This window comes from Aulostomus chinensis, chromosome 22, assembly GCF_037954235.1.
Source record: "Aulostomus chinensis isolate RoL2024-O1b breed Wild chromosome 22, RoL_Achi_v1.0, whole genome shotgun sequence".
NCBI classification, from domain to species: Eukaryota; Metazoa; Chordata; class Actinopteri; order Syngnathiformes; family Aulostomidae; genus Aulostomus; species Aulostomus chinensis.
The window spans coordinates 5928509-5945227 of NC_141341.1; the positions used below are offsets into that span (position 1 = coordinate 5928509).

The window sequence follows — 16719 nt, forward strand, 5'->3', positions numbered from 1 at the left end:
ATGCACGGCCTAGCTTAAGTGTTGTTAAGATCATTTTAATTTATAACGGCAGCCACTATAAACATGTGAGGAAGCAGCACCATGGAGACGGAGCTCAAACAAAATCACAATGTGGGACAGTATTTATAAGGTCTGCCTCGCCTGCACAAAGGACTTTGCAGTGTGCCTGTGTGTCATTTGCTCGTGTGGCTGAGCGTGCTGACTGTCAGGGAAGGGCCTTGATTGACGTGTGCACATTAAATGAAAGTGTAGGTTTATGGACATTGTGTGTGAATGTGTGCGTGTTGTTGTAAATCCTCGGTCATTTGCATTGTGGGCAGAACATAAACAATAATTAAATGTTAACGACCGCACCAGTGATTCATCATCATCTTCTCTGTCACCGCTCGTTGTGATTCCTATCAAGCTACTTCACTACAGTGGGAGAAGGAGGAGGCCGAGGAGGGAGTGAAGGGAGTGAGTCCGAAAGTTACCACCCCCGCTGCTGCTTCTGTTGCTGCTCCTGTGTCATGTCACGCTAATTCAGGGCAGAGATGCAATGAAATGAAGGAGTATTGCTGATGAAAAGGTTTAAGTTGATGTCAAAACATCTTTTGGTGCAGAAAGCACAAGAGTGTATTACGGCTCAGTGTGAAATCCAAACATGTAGACTTTTTCTACAATGATGTCATCCTGGGGTCCCTTTTTTATTTTTTCTATTTTCCTCACCTTGCAAAAATCAGCAACAAACATGGATGCCAAAACACAAAACAGTGAGCCTGTCCCTACATGTCGGTGACCATTCGCACTCTGCAAGTGTGTGTGTGTGTGTGTGTGTGTGTGTTAGCAGGCCCTCTGGTCTTCTCTTGGCCTCGAGATTAAAGCAATGTCAGCAAGTGTGTGATGAGACCTCACAGACGATACCCCATCTCTCTCTCTCTGCTTTTTCCATTCTGGTTCTCCTCCTCTGGCCGTCCCCTCGTTGGTCCGATCTATTATTCAGTCCCCTCTTTCTGCTCCTCAGCCACTACATTTTCTCACTATCTCTCTCTTTCGCTGTCCTGTCTCTCATTCTCATTTTGGTCTCCCCTGCCATGACACGTGATGTGGAAGCAATGTCCCAAGGCCGTAGTCGAGGTACTTATTGTTGTGCAATCAGACATGTCTACATTAAGTCGTCTGAAGCTGAGGACAACACGTGTTTTTGTACTTCTCTCCTTGTTCTGTCAATCAGCAACATTTGGCTACAAGTGTTGCTTTGGTTGGTCTCCTAGACTCTCTGTGGTCACGCGCTGTACTATGACACTCACAAATCCACGCTCTGCTTCATTTCACTTGCATGTTTTTTTTGAATGAGCAGAAAGTTGTGGCTGAATTACTGGTTAAAGAAATGAAATATCAAGAACGATCATGGGAACAACAGTTCTATCATGATAGACAGAGTGTATCTGACAGGTCAAAAAGGTTCCCTACGATGACCTTTACTGTAACTGACATTTAGGGTCAGACATAACAAAGTTAGCATCCTGATTTAAACAGCACATTGCTCTTATCGGCCGCTCAGTTTTTGTGATCCATGCTAAACTATAAAGCCAGTGCTTTCTGTGTGATCCACTCAAGAGAGTGTTAAAAAAAAGAAAAACTGACATGAAGAGGCAGGGCGTTTTTAAACTGAGCTGGCTTAGCTGGCTAAAAACAACCCCATGTCGGAAGGGGTGTGTTGGTTCAGAAATCAGGGAGATGATGATGACAATCCAGGAAGGAAAAGACGTGAATTTTTGTTGGCTGATCAGACAACCAAACACTATAAATCCCTGACAATTACTTTTTCCTTTATTGTACACATTCAAACGTAATCTACAAAGAAAAACACCAAATTTCAACCGTTCTTGTCATGCAGGGCAAATGTTGGACATATTTTTAGCTACGGTTGACAGTATCAGCACCCACCAGTGGCACTGGTTGCACAATCTGGAAAAGAAACATGACAGGAGAGGGATTGAGAAGAGCAACCAGAAGAAGAACTGAGTGGTTTGGGCAGTAGCACGGTGGAGCTGGGATGAGATTCAGTTGAGTAATGAATAATTAAGAGGAGTATTATCTCCCCACTCTCGTCTGCCTTTCCACTGCCTGGCCTGGTCACCTAATTGGTTGTAATGAGTTAAAGAGGGGAGCAGGTGTGGCTGAGAGACCCACAAGTGGCCCCACTCTGGTGCTGGCTCAGATTCAGATGCACTAAAGTGAGGAGGAGGAGGCGCTGAAGAAGAAGTAGAAGAAGAAGAAAGGAAGCAGGTCAGAAAGCAAGGAGGATTCAAGTAGACTTGATTTGATGTAATTGAGTCACAACAAATCCCACATCAGTCTGGCCTTGAGACCAAACGGTGACGCCTGAAGTCTCCTGTGAGAGTTATGGTGCGGTAACGTGAAGGAGGGACTTGGGATGTGGACAGAACGTTTAAACTCCATGAATGCTCTTTATCCTGCTTCATGTTTTTGTTAGTCCTCCAGGGGTTGTGTGTCAGGAGGAAAAAAAAAAAACACCACCGCACACTACATGGATGAGATACTTTTGAGCTGAAATTCAGGAGAAGTCCAGGCGTTGACAACAGACTTCCTGTGGTGAAGTCATTAAGAGAACAAGGGTCAATAGTTTTTGATGGAGTTGTAATACTTAACTGAAAATGTCATCATGTTTTGACCACAAGCGGATGTAACAGCACGTGGGGGCATAATACCCTTTATCCCATAAGAGAAAACATCACGTTAGCCGAGTTCTTTTGCCCAGATTCTGATGTTACTCAAGGTGTAAGGACTAACAAAACCTAACAAGCTCTTAAATGCTCAGTAGTGGCTAGCTTGTTTAGCTTGGGCTTAAAGGAGGAGCTCAGGAAGTGGTTGTGGTGGCAAAAGCAATGTGAGTGTGCGGTACGCTTGTGTGGAAGGTGGTGGTGTTTTCAGGGCTTCATTGGATGGTGATGTAACTGGTTCTGGATTCTGTCTTGAAGTCACACTCAACATAAAGACGCTGAAAACTACACAAAGACTTGCAGAGACAGACACACAAACATTTAGGGAGAGCAGCATTGACACGCTACCGCTCAGCCCCCCATGTGACCCAGTGTTTCACTCCAATGACAGCAGAGATAACGTCAGCAGACAGATTGTAGCTCTTCACCGTAGAACTCCCTGACAGCAATTGCATATCTGTCCCATGCAGCAGAGGAATCGCCATCAAAGAAGGAACTCCAGCGTTGGGGTCACGAGGTCATGGCCTTGGTAACCAACCGACAACAGAGCAAGGGTGCTGTGGAGACAGTTTGCTATTTCCAGAGGTCTGTGTTTTAACAAGTTGCACGGTAAAGAACATGTGAGATGTATTGGTGCCTGGTGGGATGTCATGTCTTCAGTTGATGGTGGCCTTTGGGAGGTGGCCCTCACTCTGTTTCTCTCGCTGTACTGCACAAATAAATACACACATGCCTGGAAAACTCACTGCAACACAGGAAAAAATTAAGAATCCATCTGTTTATTTACATTTGGTCCCCAAACTTTCTAAAACTTATCAGGCACTTGGAGAGGGCAGACCTACGCAAAAGCAGCCCACTCGCAGCAGCCAGAAATTATCCAGAAATGTCAGTGCATTTCCCAACAAAAGAAGGAAAAGGGCCCATTACACACAACTATCTTATGTCCTGTAATATCTTGTAATGAAAGCTCCTGGATCTGCTCCATGATCTGGATACACCCATGATTTAATCGATTCTTCCATCTCAAGGCAAACAAACACATAAGCAAACAACCCTGGAACCCCCTGTGTGGAGGTAAATCTGTTTTTACTAGGTCAGGCTGTTTATGTATTAATGGTTCATGTCTGTCTATTCAGACCTCTAAGTAATTCAGTACCGATACAGAAATGTAAAACACTTAATCAAAACTAAAAAGTCCTCCATAAAAAATCGTACTGAAATTGAGTTATATGAGTAACCATCCATCCATCTCCAACTGCTCGTCTATAAACGGGTCGAGGCAACAGCAGACTGAGGAAGGTAACCTAACCCTCTTCCCAGCAACCCTCCTGTCACTCATGGGGGATTCCCACACCAGATGAGATATATAATCCATCCTGTGTGTTCTGGGTCTACCACGAGGCATCTGACCAGTTGGAATGCCCGGAACACCTCTAGTGGGAGGTACCCTGAAGGCATCCTATCAGACAGAAATCACCTCAGCTGACTCTGCTCGATGTGGAGCAGCAGCTGTTCTGCTCAGAGCTCCCGCCGCATGTCTGAGCTTCTCAACCTCTAAAGCTGAGCCGCATTGGAGGAAACTCATTTCTCGTTTCGATCACTTGCGTCTCATTCTTTTAGTTTAGTCATTATACACTGCTTGTTAAGTATCTGGGGGTCTTGTTCACGAGTGAGGGTAGGATGGAGCGGGAGATTGACAGGCGGATTGGGGCAGCGTCAGTAGTCTGTTGTGGTGAAGAGGCTTAGCCAGAAGGCGAGGTTCTCAATTTACTGGTCAATCTACGTTCCAACCCTCACCTGTGGTCATGAGCTCTGGGTAAAGACCGAAAGAATGAGATTGCGAATACAAGCGGCCGAAATGAGTTTCCTCCGCAGGGTGGCTGGTCTCTCCCTTAGAGACAGGGTGAGAAGCTCAGTCATTCGGGAGGGGCTCAGAGTAGAGCTGCTGCTCCTCCATGTTGAGAGGAGTCAGTTGAGGTGGTTTGGGCATCTGGTGAGGATGCCTCCTGGACGCCTCCCTTGGGAGGTGTTCCAGGCATGTCCAACCGGGAGGAGGCCTCGAGGCCGACCCAGGACACGCTGGAGGGATCATATCTCTCGGCTGGCCTGGGAACGCCTCGGGATTCCCCCGGAAGAGCTGGTGGAAGTGGCTGGGGAGAGGACAGTCTGGGCTTCCTCGCTGAATCTGCTGCCCACGCGACCCGGACCCACCGGATAAAGCGGAGGACGACGACGACAACGACACTGCTTGTGCTCTTTGGTAAGAGTTGAAGCATAAATTGACAGGTTAAGTCAGGGCATGCCCTCTGACTCTTTTTTTTTTTTTTTTAAATCACAGTCGACCTTTGCAGCAGCCACACTACTCTTGATGCAGCAGCAATCTGGCTATCCTCTTCACATCAGCATATGAGAGTAAAAAAAGTCTTAGAAACTAAACTTAGTTAAAGTACAGGTACTGGATTGGTCCCTCTGAATGATGTATCATATATGGCATGATGAGATCATTTATACTGAGCTATCAGTGTGTCAGCAGCTGCTGTAGCTGCTGCATGTGGAGCTCGACTAAATTACTTTTTACAGTTTTATAGACCCAGATAAATCTGAGGGGTCCTGAGATGATGAATAGGAGAAGACGAAAATAAACAAATCTGTTGGAAATGAAACTGAATGAGACTTTTATTTGGTGGAGCTGTTAACAGCTGTTAAACGTGAGCCACACCAACTAAACTTATGAAACATAGTGAGGTAGAAAGTACAACATTTTCCTCTGAAGTGTGTTGGAGTGGAAGTATAAAGTAACATGAACTGGATTTAAGTACAGTACTCGATAAATGTATATCCTTACTTTCAAGTGCTTTGTTAGGTGCAGTGAAACGATTGTCCATGTCAATAAAAGATGGTCAATCATCAATTAGACGCTTGGATACATAAACTAGGTCAATGCCAGCACATGCCAGATGTCAGATTGTTTGCATACTGTTGATCAAAGGTAAAAAGGCCACAAATACATTTACAAAATGAACAAAACATTGCAGCATCGAGAGATAATGCAGTAATGTGGAGTGCCAAAAAAGTTTTTAACTCAACTATCAATGTTGCTACCTGCCTCAATAATTAATCACGGGCCAACCTCTATTGTCTGCTTGTAAAACACTATTGACGATTGTAGCAGCAGCAGGTCAGTAACGCAGAGGTTGAGAACCACCACTGTTGACTCGCTGTTTGAATCATTTCGTCAAAACTAAACACACGGAACCAGCGGCGCTGGACCCAAGAGAACAAGACATCTTACGTGTTACACAGGGATACGTTTCAATAAAAGTTAACGATCAAGATGCAAAAAAAAAAGATAAATAAAATGTCATCCTCATTAAATCAAAACCACATCAAAACATAATTTTTTTACGTTGCCCCTTGTTTGATCCTGTGACTCGATTTCTGCCACTGGCTTTTGAGAATGACCTCAAACACGTGTTTCATAATTGGCTGCACCGCTCCGTTCAGATGGGATCCTGGATTATTTTCACACAGAGCTTTGAATGACCTCAAACCTTTGTATTAGCAAGGGGTGGTCTTAGCGTTACAGCGTCTCGAGATCCGCTGACCACCGGGGTTATGCGTGACCCTTGCTCACCTTCTCACACCGCTCTCCTCAATGGCTGGGCCAATCCCATTCCTCCGTCCTCAAATGTTACAGCCGTCGCTTTCTTTTTGTTGTTTCTTAATCCTGGAGAGCTGCCCTGACCCTCTGTGATCCATCACTGCAGATCCCTGCTGCCATGGTAACGGGATTAGACCTGTCAAAGAGTAATGATGATTCGCCTGAAATTCAGTCGCAGCCCCCATCAAGGTGTGTGTTTGGGTGGGGGGTATGTTGGTGATGGAGGTCTCATATCTAATAACCCTTGGTGAAGTCACATGGTGGAGGGTTTCTTGCTAAGGGTGAACAACTTCTCTACATTTGATCAAAATTACAATATTGATTGTTCGTGGATCATCAACTCACCAAAGCTTCTGATATGACCTGCAGAAGCTCTAATAAAGCTGTCCGTTCAGGTGTGGGGCGGAGCTTCAGGGCTCTACCACCTGACTGTCAGGAAGAGGGCAGAGAAAACTGAACGTTAAGCAGAAGTACTGCACGCTAACCTGCCAATTCACTGACAGTCATTGTGCTAAGCTAAGTAGCGGTCAGCCAGACTGTTCTTCAAAACATAGCTCAACAACCATGCTTCGCTACTGCAATTGTTTTTCCTGCAAAATTTCTTACAACACTGCCTTGTGACCGCCTGAATTTTAGGTAAAGCACTTGCACTCTGAAGCTTCGACTTTTGTCCCGGAGTGTTTCTCTGCACTTGAGCCTCCTTGAGCTTGTGCCTCAGCGGTTAATGGTCAGTGTTAGACAAGCATGCTGGTGTGTGAAGCGGCAGCCTGTTCACCCAATAAAGGGTTTGTAGGCTCTGTGCTAATTGGCTAGCTGAGGCGAACAATACCACAGCTAAATGTCAGGGCTCTCTCAGCACTTCGACTCAAGCCTCTTCACATCCCTGAGTTCTGTATCATACAGTCCATAATCAGCAAAGGGCCCAGATCAGAGTATCACAGATACTGGAGCTCATTGCTGGAGGGATGTGTGTGTGTGTGTGTGTGTGTGTGTGTGTGTGTGTGTGTGTGTGTGTGTGTGTGTGTGTGTGTGTGTGTTGGGGGGGGGCACACTGGGAGTTTGAGCCTTTATGTCTAATTATAAGCTCATCCAGGTCTTTATGATGTCTTTTTTTCTTCTTTCTTTCTTTTTTTTTTTAGCATTGAGGACAACTGATGTCAATATTGTGAGCAAATCACACATGGTTTGGGATTGGTTTTCTGCAATGCCAGACCTTTTCTGTAATTTATGTGAACAATTTCACACTGAATTGTCCTGAAGTCGTAAACCCCGGCCCCCCCAGCTCAAAGCACCACCAATCACTATTAATCCTGTTCTCAACGGGATTTACTGGCTCGCGCACACACACACACACACACACACACACACACACACACACACACACACACACACACACACACACACACACACAGACTTGTGCAGACCTCATAAAACCTTTCTCACGTCATGAATTCATCCATCCTCTCTGGTTATACTTTGATTTGACTTTGTTTGTTGGTCAGATATGTGACCACACTGGCCATATTTGTTAAGCTGCTAACCACCTGTGTCAAGTGCTGTACTCACCATAATGGATGTACTTAGTTAATATGGTTTAATATACATTGGAGGTGTCTGTTTCTGTGTATATTCCTCAGTTATAGCGAGATGAAAAGACCCTGGGATGAGGATTTCGGTGTGTAACTACTGGCAACCAGTTATTCCACATTTTGAGCTGGGTTGTGTCTTAAAAATGAGGAACCTGATTAATAGCAAACACAGGAGGAGGTTGAGTTTTGTTCTTCTGAGTTTTTTTTTTTTTGGGGGGGATTATCTAGAAACAAGTGAGAAATAGATTATCTCGCTTTCAAAGCATATCAACTGTTCTTGCATTACTGGCTTGATACATGCGGGTACTTGTGGCCTGACAAGCTGCATTCCAAGATAAATGTTTCATATTTCAAGAAGATTCTTACATGTGAAAGTCAAACACTGAGGACGCCAAGGTCATGTCCACTCTGGTTTTCATTGAGGGATTTTTAGATTTTAGCAACCCGGAGTGCAGTCCACCTGATTTATTCAGTAGATTATTTTTTTTAATCAAAATGTATATCAATGATCTGAATCCTTCTTGATTGTCGTTCTTCTCAGAGAGTATTGTAAAATAAATGAATAAATAAATTTAAGTTACAAGTTAAAAAAACACATCCAAAAGAAATAATTGAAATATTCAAAGATACAGTGCATCATATATTTACCTAGCTATCCCTTGCATTCAGACCGGTGCTCATTATGATCTGTGCTGTTGTTATGTATGGTTCTGCACTGATGTGGCGGTCATAGAGCTTCTCCGTGTGCTTCCTACGATGCCGGCCAAAACAGAGCTTGAGCCGATGAATGTTGAAACAAACTGCACCAGCTGAAATAAGTGCAACGCTTGAAAGAGAGGCGGTGAAAATGTGTTGGAGGAAACATGCAGTTTCATTTCAAGAGTGGTGGACTTCAGGTCACGCTGGAAATGGCACAGATGTATAAACTGGCCAAGGTTTTCGTTCACTCTGTGTTATACTTTCATAAAACAGTGAACAGGGCCTGGTGACTCCTGTGTGAGTGAGAGCTGCAAACAGGCATTCAGTGAAAGGTCTCCCGTTTAGCTGATTCAACTGAAGTAGAGGTTTCAATGAATCAAGAGTAGCGGACAAAGGACTCAATTATGATGTGATGTAAGATTGGCTGAACAAAAGTTCAGGCAGTGTGTGTGTGTGTGTGTGTGTGTGTGTGTGTGTGTGTGTGAGTGTGTGTGTGTGTGTGTGTGTGTGTGTGTGTGTGTGAGTGTGTGTGTGTATGTGTGTGTGTGTGTGTGAGAGAGACATTCTCCAGCAAGGAAAATGAATTAATCTATTTGTCTCTTTGTTTGAAAGGCATCATCCGTAGACGGACCACGGAACAGTGTGGCAGTCACTGTGTGTGTGTGTGTGTGTGCGCGCGGGCACGCGCATTGATTGATTTTTGTCTTGCCAAACAGGTGTGTGTCTGTGATGGAGGGTGTCTGCTAATTTTGCATGTGAAATAAAGCAAATTGTCTGTGTCCGCCAGCGCCACTCGTGATGCGAAATGACAAGCTTGCACTTTTGTTAAGTGTGTGACCCACACTCATTACACAACGCTCTCCGTTATGTAAATAATTGATCTCGTCACACTGTATTTCTGAAGCTTGTGTGATTCAGAGGAAAACAAATACACACCTTGTGTTTTTATGTCAGGTACCTTCCACCCCCACTTTCCTTTCTGTCTACTTGAGCCACTGAATCGCTCAGTAAGCTTTTTTTTTCTCGTGAAAAAGCACTTTACATCTCTTTATTTGTTTGTGTGTTGGTTTTTTTTTTGTGTGTTTTTTTTTTTGTTCCTGCCTTGAAAAGTTTGTTGTCCCAGATGAGGGAGGGGTAACTAACATGCCCGGAGACTGGCCCGCTGTTCTCTGCAGCCTACCTGAGCACTTTTTTTTTTTGCCTGCAGTCGCTATTTAAGGAGAGAGAAACGCTAATAATATCTTTCTCCTGTTTCCACCTTTCTCCTCTCCCTCCCTTCTCTTTCTCTGCTGACGACACTCCTCCTTCTCACTTACCAATAAGAAATCTTTTTTCTTTTACTTCTCTCTAGACTCTTTATTTTGCTTGTTCATTAGCATTTAGCTGCTGTTAGCGTTGTCTGTGTCTGTGTGTGTTGCTGTTATGTAGACACGGTAAAGGTGTTTGCTAACAAATGTCCAAGGTGACATCTGTTAACATACATGTCCACTGTTACCAATACTTTAGCAGGTCTATATGTTTACCTGTGTGTGTGTGTGTGTGTGTGTGTGTGTGTGTGTGTGTGTCCTTGTGGAGGGTGTGTTCAATAATAATTGCATGCTGCACGACTTTTTCTGTTTGCATGTTTGTGCATGTGCAGCGCCTGAACAGTTTGTGAGTCAATTCTTAAAAGCCACGGCCAGAGCCTCATCGATTAGGATTGGCGCCACACACACACACACACACACACACACACACACACACACACACACACACACACACACACACACACACACACACACAAGCGCGCACTTGTGCCATAGAAGCACAGGTATGCACAAGTGTGTCCATGTCGTGACGAGACCCCAGGGCACCTTCACTTACCTCCACCCCATGCTATCTGTTTCCCCTTTGCCAAGCATCTCTCCATGTGCTCTTTCTTTTCCCTCAAACCCACCATCTTTCTCCACATCTTAGTTCCAAAGTTGAAATTCTTCCTCCACATGTCTCAGTCCTCCTCATCTCCCCGCTCCCATCCTCTACCTCCGCCTCCTCTATCCTGTGTAACCGATAGCTGCTTTATCATCAGCGTTGATTGAATCAAAGGTGCATTGCGCCGCAGCCCAGATCCGCTTCTCTCTGCCAAGCACATTGACGGGTGGAGTGCGCTAATCTCACAAACACTTACAGAAACACACACACACACAAAAAGTGTAATGCTGCCACACGCTTTGTCATATATGTTTATTAGGACTGGTAATACCTATTCATCTCACTTAAATATTTTCACAGGCCAGTCAACGTAATATGAGATCTCCCCCTGTTCAGTTGGGTATGCTTACAGGAAAACAGCAGTAAAAGCCCTCTGCTTAGCTTCCATTAAAAGCAATCTGGTTGCCTTGCAGCCTGCTCTGCGTTCATTTGTTGTCTGCCGCACAAGCAGCCCGATGGCCCTCTGGAGCTTTGTAGGCTCACAGCCAAATTATATGCACTTTATATATACAGAGTGTGTGTGTGTGTGTGTGTGTGTGTGTGTGTGTGTGTGTGTGTGTGTGTGTGTGTGTGTGTGTGTGATCAGCAGTTAGATTTGGGGTACCTCAGATGTGAATGAATAAGAATTGTTTCGATGAACATGCAGAGTTGTGTGTTCTCTCTTTCTTTGTCTTATTGTGCATCTCGATTCTCCACAGTGTCCATGAGACAAATTACACCCAGTCAGCTTTCGGGGAAAAGTCGGATAATCTTTGTAGAGCAGAGCATTGTTCTCCTTAAAAGTTCTGGAGCAATGACTTCTGCAAGTGACCTTATAGTGAACTACTGAAGTGGCTGAATTTCATTAAAAATGTAATTTTATCATGACGTCTGAGTTACACATTAACATCACTTGTGATACATCAGGTGCTCGCTTCACTGTGGTGAAAGGGTAAGGGTCACTCTGACGTCATGATAGTCTGCCAAAAGATGTTTCTAGGCATTACTGGTGGATGCATCCTATAAAACTGTTAAAATAAATCCAGTGGGGATTGAAGACATCACAAATATCTGCATCAACTTTGAGGTCTATCCAACAAGTAGTCCCCGAAAATGTTTTCTCAAAACCAGCTTGTCAAGTGAGTGAGCTGCTCCTGCTGGAGGGGAAGTCACGTGGAAACACAAATCACGTGAGAATAATGAATAATTAAATAATCAGAATTATGTTGACGTATAATCCAACATAATGAATGTCCAGTGCTCGTTGGAGAACTGACACTCATCTTGTGGAGAGATTATTTGTCTGGACCAGCGTGGTTGACGGACTCAACATCTGATAATCGTCAGAGCCTTGTTGTCTCTCGTGAAAGAAACCAAACCAATTTATTGCTCATTTATGAAACTATGACTGCAGTTGAAATTTAAGCAGTCGAGGTTGGCTGGGCAAGTTGATCCTGCAAGAGATGGTATTTTGTGAGTTTATGTGGGTTTGTGTTGTGATTTGTGGTGCGTCCGTGGCTTCTTGCCTGAGTGAGATGATGTTTTAGTTTTTTGGTTTCATCTAATGCACAAATTGGTCTAATTGGTGATGAGTCGTGTTGGCAGAAACAGGGTTTTGGAGTTACTGTATGTAAGAGGTAGGGTTACTGGATATTCGGGTAAATGTAAAGTTCCTTTAATAACTCCTTGCTACGGGAATGTTGTGACCGCAGTTTGTAAAAGCTGAGCCGTCGATGGGGCAGTGTGTTACTTGTTTCCTGTCAAAAAGCGCAAGTCAATGAAAGAAACCGCCTGAGATTGTGCCTCAACTAATCTTCGTCCTTGTGGAAGTACGAACAGCTCTTTGAGTTAATTGAAGGGAGAAAGACAGTTTAGTCAGCACATTACAATGTTGATGAACAACAAGGATGCATTTTTAGCGGAGAGTCATCAGCCGTAGTGGGGCATCGCCAGGCTGATTCACAGTCATTTGGAGGTGTCTGTTTATTCAAACTTGGTATCCAGTGTCTTTCACGCCGCCTAAGATCTACTTTGTCTCTCTGTTTGTAGTTTCTCACCATCTGGAAAATGTGGCCGGGCTGGCAGACAGGAAAAAAAAACAAAAAAAAAAACAGCTGAAGACTGAGTGATTCCTCGCAGTCTTGATGAGATTAAGATGGAGAAAAGAGGAAATTCATACAAAAAATGTCAATTGAATTACACGATCCTGGGCTACTTTATTAGGTACCCCCAGCTCGTGCGATGTTGGAGCCAGAACTGTCTTACATGTTTGTGGCGGATACATCAAGGTGCTGGAAATAGTTGTTGTTTTTTTTTCTTGTTTTTTTTTGTTGACATGAAATTAGTTGAAGTTGTGGGTGAGATGTATGACCTACAGCCAAAATCAAGATGTTTTGGTTCAACTTCTGCGGAGATCTTGTGTCGTCCATCCCTACATGCATTCTATGGCAGCTCTGGCATGTAGAGCAGCTGGCACAGCCGCTGCCACCTGGCTAATCCTGCCTTGCTGCTCTGGCAGGCAGTGGTTTGAAACACTCTCTTATGTCTCTGGCAACTTTCATTTTGTTTTCTTTCAAAGCAGAGACAGAGAGAGAGAGAGTGTGAGAGAGAGAGAGAGAGAGAGAGAGAGAGAGAGAGAGATCTGGAATCTGTCAAGCAGCCAGCACAAGCATCAAAGTCCTCATTATGTCTGCTGCTCACGTATTTTACAGTAAAATACAGTAAAACAAATAAAGAGTTCAGTGACACTGGCAAAGGCTGGAATGATTCTGGAAGTTTAAAAACATTTGCCATCACGCAACCGTCCGTAATCTCTCCTTTGCTTTTTGTAAGGATTTATTCTCTCCCATGTACAACTGACCACTCTGGGAGGAGGCACACAGGATCACACCTGGACTTGATACGAGTGCACAGAAGATGGAATGTTTCTGCTCCGTGCGCACAAAGGGGGTCTGCAAACTCACGCTCGCCAGAGCGAGAGGCTGCTGCTCCCGACTGACCCGTTTACACTTGAACAGCCGAGACTCAACTTGTGTTTTGTTGACAGTGAAAATGTATCTTGTGCAAATGGGCAGAGCAGCATCGACATCAATTGATTGATTGATATTGGAAGAGATGTGAAAACACCATGTGAAGAACATTTTTTCCGAGTTTAACTTTTTGTCTGAGCCCAAAAGGTCCCTCAAAGTTCAGGTTGGGTAGCCACAGTAACACAACCACACAAACCATTGTCCAATTATAAAGAAATAACACAATTCATTATTCTGAGTTCTAAACTCTTGACTCTTCTGTCTGGCTTAAGTTCTTTTTAATCTCTCTGATGACAGTTCCACTGAAACAACATCGAACAATAACTTTCCATGGGTTCAGTGGGACAGACTGTGGCGGTTCCCTAATAAGTGCCAACATTTTTCTTCTCAGGAGCATGAGTTCATCATCTTCCCCTCCCAAAAAGAATTTTAAGAGGGAAAGACCTTTCATCTCCTCTCTGCATCATTCTCATCATGGCTCTGAGAACTGCTCTTCGGAGTATCAGCAGTCTGTAATGAGAACGAGACGTTTTCAGAAAATCCCACTCATGACGCTGTCGTCTTGAACCAAAAATTAATTGTCTTTTCACTTCTCTCGAGAAGGTTCAGTGTTTACACTACCATGAGAGCACCGTGAGTATATGAAACAATTTTTCCAGAATTTATGTTGTGTATTATTCTGGAGTCATTCTCAAACTGAAGTGGCTATTACTTCTGCAGGAGAGTCGTGTCTGTTCCAGCAGGCCGGCGGCGGCCCGTTCTGTAGCTCAAAGGAGTCTGATGGTTCTTTTTCGTTAGACTTTTTTTTTTTTTTACTTAAGATTAATCTTTGTCGTTTTTAATTAAATGACCGAGGGTGATAATGTGAGTACAAATGCATCAATTATCAGGACCATGTGTTTTTTGGACATTATTGCATTTTTTTTTTTTGGTCCGGAGGAAAAGTTTTCTCCAGCTTTGGCTGCAAAAAGACAACTCAGGGCTGCATTTCATTGTTGGTTTATGTCTCCTTGTGAAAAATATAATCTCCAGACCTATCATATGACACTTTCACTTCCAGCAGTAAATTTCAGAACTGTTACTTTATGCTTTTTATTGATAGCTACAATTTGAGTCCTGCATATATTACTCTCCATTCTGTGTTTGTGGGTCAAATTTTATTTAAAAGTTGTTGTTTTTTATCCTCTGGGGTATTATTATCACTTTGAAGGTTATCTAAAGACTGTCCTAACTTCTGTGTGTGTGTATATGTGTGTGTGTTGATAATTGTTGTCTTACCTGCGCGGGATGTGTGTGTTTTTCAGTTTTCTGATGGTGTTCAGCTGCTTGGTGTTGTCTGTGTTCTCCACCATCCCTACCCACCAGAAGATGGCCAACCAAGGCCTCTTCATCCTGGTAAGACCCCTCGATAACACGTCCACACACACACATACGCATGCAGCATATGTGCTTGCACATGCGTTGTTTTCATTACCACCGGAAACAAAGACTGCCAAGTAAAGGGGGGCCTTAAGGTGTTGTTGACTGCGCAGGAAATCACAGCCGTGATCCACTAATCCTAATAGCCATCCCATGATCTCCCCTCTTCCTCTTTAGTGGCAGGTAATGGACTCTCGCTTTCTCCTTCTTAACCTTAGTCACCCCTCCTCTTCCCACCTGCCGCTCTCTTGACGTGTTATTTTATGGTTGGCCTTTTGACTTCTTTCACGTTCCCACTCTTCACTTGTTCCATCGTTCACATGGCCATTAGCAGCCTATCAGCCATTAGTGGACTTAACAGCAACATTTGCTTTAATGATAAACTGGTTCAGCACAGAGACGAGAAAGAAAGGGGTGGTGTATCCAGAGGCATGTTAACAAGCGACTGGAATACAACTTTTATTATCAATTTGCAGAAGAATGCCTGTAAAGTGGCCAGACAATTATTTTACTATTGACTCTAAAGAGTTAAGGGTGCTCAGATTTGGATGACACTACAGTACATGCTCACTCTGTTTACAACCTCTTTGTGTATTTGTGTGTGTGTGTATGTGTGTATGTGTGATTTGTAGGAGTTTGTGATGATTGTGGTGTTTGGGTTGGAGTACTTCATCAGGATCTGGGCTGCCGGCTGTTGCTGCAGATACCGTGGATGGCAGGGGCGGCTGAGATTTGCCAGGAAACCTTTCTGTGTCATTGGTGCGTATGAATAGTATATAAGCACATGCAGGTCTATGCTGCGTCTCTGGGAGAAGGTTGTGAAATTTTGTCATTGCATAACTCCTCGTTTTCACCTCTTACTCTGTCTCTATGCTCTTTTTAGACTTCATAGTATTTGTGGCGTCGCTGGCAGTGATCGCGGCAGGAACGCAGGGCAACATCTTTGCCACCTCAGCCCTGCGCAGCATGCGCTTCCTGCAGATCTTACGCATGGTCCGTATGGACCGACGAGGAGGCACCTGGAAACTACTGGGCTCTGTGGTTTATGCTCACAGCAAGGTGAGCCAGCCAGCTCCACGATATAAAAGCATCCCTTGTCTGATGAGCAGGATTTATATTTGTAGAGATTTTTAAAGTAATAAGGACACAGAAATCGAACAGTCACTTGTAGTATTATGGAGTTTTATTTGACCATTAAGGAGGGCGAGGGCCGGGAAGTTTATGCTCATAATGGTTACTAATGGGCAGAGAGTCTACTGATGACCAGCTGTTCCTTGATTACATTCACAACACCAAACTCCCCTTTAGCTGCTCAATTTTAGCAATTAGTTGTTGTGCTGACTTAAACACTTGACACCCCCTGGTCAGTTAGACACGAGGTGATGATGATGAACTGGTGCATTAGCTGAGTCAAAGTGGAGCCAAATGTGATGATGACAGGATTTTAGCCAATAATGATGATTGTGATACAGTAATGACAGCAGGGATTGCAATGAATGAGATGCTGTTGCTGTAGCTGATATTTGTGTTGGATCCTTCTCTCTCTCTCCCTCTCTCTCTCTCTCTGTCTGTCTCTCTCTCTCTGTCTCTCTCTCTCCGTCTCTCTCTCTCTCTCTCTCTCTCTCTCTCTCTCTCTCTCTCCTTCT

The 16719-nt window shown here is 44.1% G+C and overlaps 1 protein-coding gene across 3 annotated transcripts in view; it reads left to right on the top strand.

The window, feature by feature from the left end:
* The window catches only part of kcnq4 (potassium voltage-gated channel, KQT-like subfamily, member 4), a 44645-nt gene that overhangs the window by 13238 nt on the left and 14688 nt on the right, over positions 1-16719 (top strand). For all 3 annotated transcript variants that reach the window (XM_086194398.1, XM_086194399.1, XM_086194400.1), the window contains exons 2-4: positions 14959-15049; positions 15706-15832; positions 15957-16132. In XM_086194398.1, coding sequence (XP_086050524.1) covers positions 14959-15049; positions 15706-15832; positions 15957-16132 — 394 coding nt within the window. The remainder of the gene's footprint in view (positions 1-14958; positions 15050-15705; positions 15833-15956; positions 16133-16719) is intronic.